At 37.7% G+C, this 2,486-nt stretch overlaps 1 protein-coding gene across 1 annotated transcript; it reads right to left on the reverse strand.

Annotated features, from left to right (window-relative positions):
• Positions 1-658: 658 nt before the first annotated feature.
• Positions 659-1,902, reverse strand: LOC140789807 (peroxidase 45-like). Its single transcript, XM_073139688.1, has 4 exons — positions 1,684-1,902; positions 1,393-1,590; positions 1,140-1,299; positions 659-1,065 (listed from the first exon to the last, which is right to left on the reverse strand). Exons 1-4 carry the CDS (start codon positions 1,900-1,902, stop codon positions 659-661), a joined length of 984 nt encoding a protein of 327 aa, XP_072995789.1.
• Positions 1,903-2,486: the final 584 nt, after the last annotated feature.

Here is a 2,486-nt window from a genome sequence, read left to right on the forward strand (position 1 = left end):
TTAGATTCTCTTTTCTAAACAAATTATTCTCCTTATTTCTTAGTTCTACGAATGCTTTAACAATGTTTTTCTGATATCTCTAGTTGTTTCCGATATAGTTTGAATTGAACAAGAATATCAGAAAATACATAAACTTTATGTTGGTTACTATAAGATTTTATAAGGATATTTTATTGTTTGGTTGTAATATGTAAACCTTGTTTGTCTTGTGAATAAGATTTCATAAGGATATTTTATTGTTTGGTTGTAATATGTAATGATTGAACATGTTTCTGTAAAAATTTATGTTGGTTACTAAATTGTTAATAAGTATATATGTTAACTATAATAATAATTCATTTAAAAAATATGCATAATTTTATCGTATTTTTATATTATGATAAAATTTTGTGTATAACTTATGACATGACTTACTTTATCAAGATATCCATAAATAGTTGTTTGGTTGTAAAATATACTTAAGATAGATCTTGTTCATAAATAAATATCCCTTGCATTAACCAAAAGGCAACCTTCATAATTGTAAGGAGATTTAATTTATTACATCCATTTAAATTCGAACATAGGAAAAGTAAACACAGATATTGTGAAGTAATTAAAGATTAAAATCCAAACAATACTATAATATTTTCACTGTTGCAACAGCTCCGCACGCTATCTAGTTTACAAATCTACAATCACGTCGGATCTCTCCATCTACAGCAGTCTTCACCCCGATCCTTCCCATCTTAGTGATGGCATCTACAAACGCAGTGAAGAAAACAATTTGATTTGAAGCAAATTGGTTGACGGTGTTGGCTGACCGTGGGTCGGTGAACAGGACTTGGTCGGAGCCAAGCAAACCCATTCCTCGCTGGAGATTCTGATAGTAAACATTGTCGAACGTGGCTGAAGTTGTCGCATCCAAGAAGGCAAAGGCAGAAGGGCTAAACACTCTTGGACATGTCTGTTGCAGCTGAGCGGCAAATCCTTGGTTCATGGAGGGGTCTGTTGGTTGGTTTGGTGCATAATTATATAACCTGTTATAGAAGCTGGGACAACCGGCGGCACCGATGGTATGAGCCCCTGATCATACAAGTATCAAGATGTTGTGAGTATTCTTCTTCATATTGCCAAACATGCACCGAAGGTTGACCTACCTGATAGAGCAATCATATCAGTCTGTGTTAGGCCGAAAGCACCGAACATGGAATTAAGCTGATCCAAGTTGAATTCAGGATGAGGGAGAACTACACTGGATTTCGTGGATATCTTTCCATCATACCTCCCAAGCTCAACAGTATAGAATGGTCCTCTGCTCTGTAACAACAACATGAATGTCGGCAATCGATAAACATTATAATCATATGTAATTTGAAGCAATATTTTCTCCGTGAGTAGAGTTCTAGTTACCAGTGCGACCGCATCTCTAGCAGCTATAGCAATTATATCAGCACAAGACACCTTGTTTGTGCACTGGGGATCACTGTCCACAGCTGCCTTAGCTGATATGATTACATCAAATCCTTCTGGTTTGAGCGTCATATCTTCAGGGCTACGCCACTCGTCGTCACCTACCGGTGAGATGAGCATCACGGATGCATCACAGCCCTTCATGTAATCATCCCATCAACTTTAGAATGATCGATAGAAGTAGTGAATAAGATAAAGAAAAAAAAGCTAGGGTTTCAAAGATTCACTGACTGCAACAAAGCAGTCATGGAACAAGAGTCTAAGGCTAGCAGGCCCCGCGATCGGACTCTGATTCATCTTCTGAGCAACTACTCCGCGCACGATGGACTCGACGTTGGGACAGATGTTGGCGTAGTAGTTCGGACTCAGCTGCGCAGTTGTTGTACGTGGTGAGAGAATCAATGAAAGAAGAAAGAATGGAAGAAGAAGAAGGATACGGAAGTTCTCCATTTCTTGCTATGACGAGTATATACGCAGCCTCTGCTGTGGTTTAAGTGGGGAAATTAAGCTTGTGCACTTATATAGACATAATTCTGATGTTGAGGTTGTTGTGATGGAGGATATCACGAGGCGCGTGTACGCTTCCATTACTGATGAGATTATAATATATAATTTCAGCTTGGCCGTGGTCAGCGCAAGACGAGTTCAATTGAAGCATCACAGCTCATAACCTGGATCAGAAGCTAGTTAGCAATTGAAACTGTGGTCAGATTGATTTTTATTAATCAATACAATGGTCTCATACCCTCTCATTGATATCTTGGATTTCTTATGGTGTTGAATTTGACTGTTGACATCAGTAACGCAATAAAATACCAAGAATTGGCGTATAACCTTGGTGGGTCCACAAGTCCTACATTTTCTATGTATAAGTTCTCTATAATTGATTTGATACTTAGTCATGCGGGTATCGGAATGGCCGTTAGTTTCAGATTAAACAAAAGAAAGTTTGTGTGGTAATAGATATCCACAACATACTACGCGTCTTCTACGTTTGAAAGATTTCTGAGTTCCTTAATTTATGATATATTTTA

Source organism: Typha latifolia, chromosome 1 (genome assembly GCF_019914945.1).
Source record: "Typha latifolia isolate L0001 chromosome 1, TyphaL0001v2, whole genome shotgun sequence".
Taxonomy (NCBI): domain Eukaryota; kingdom Viridiplantae; phylum Streptophyta; class Magnoliopsida; order Poales; family Typhaceae; genus Typha; species Typha latifolia.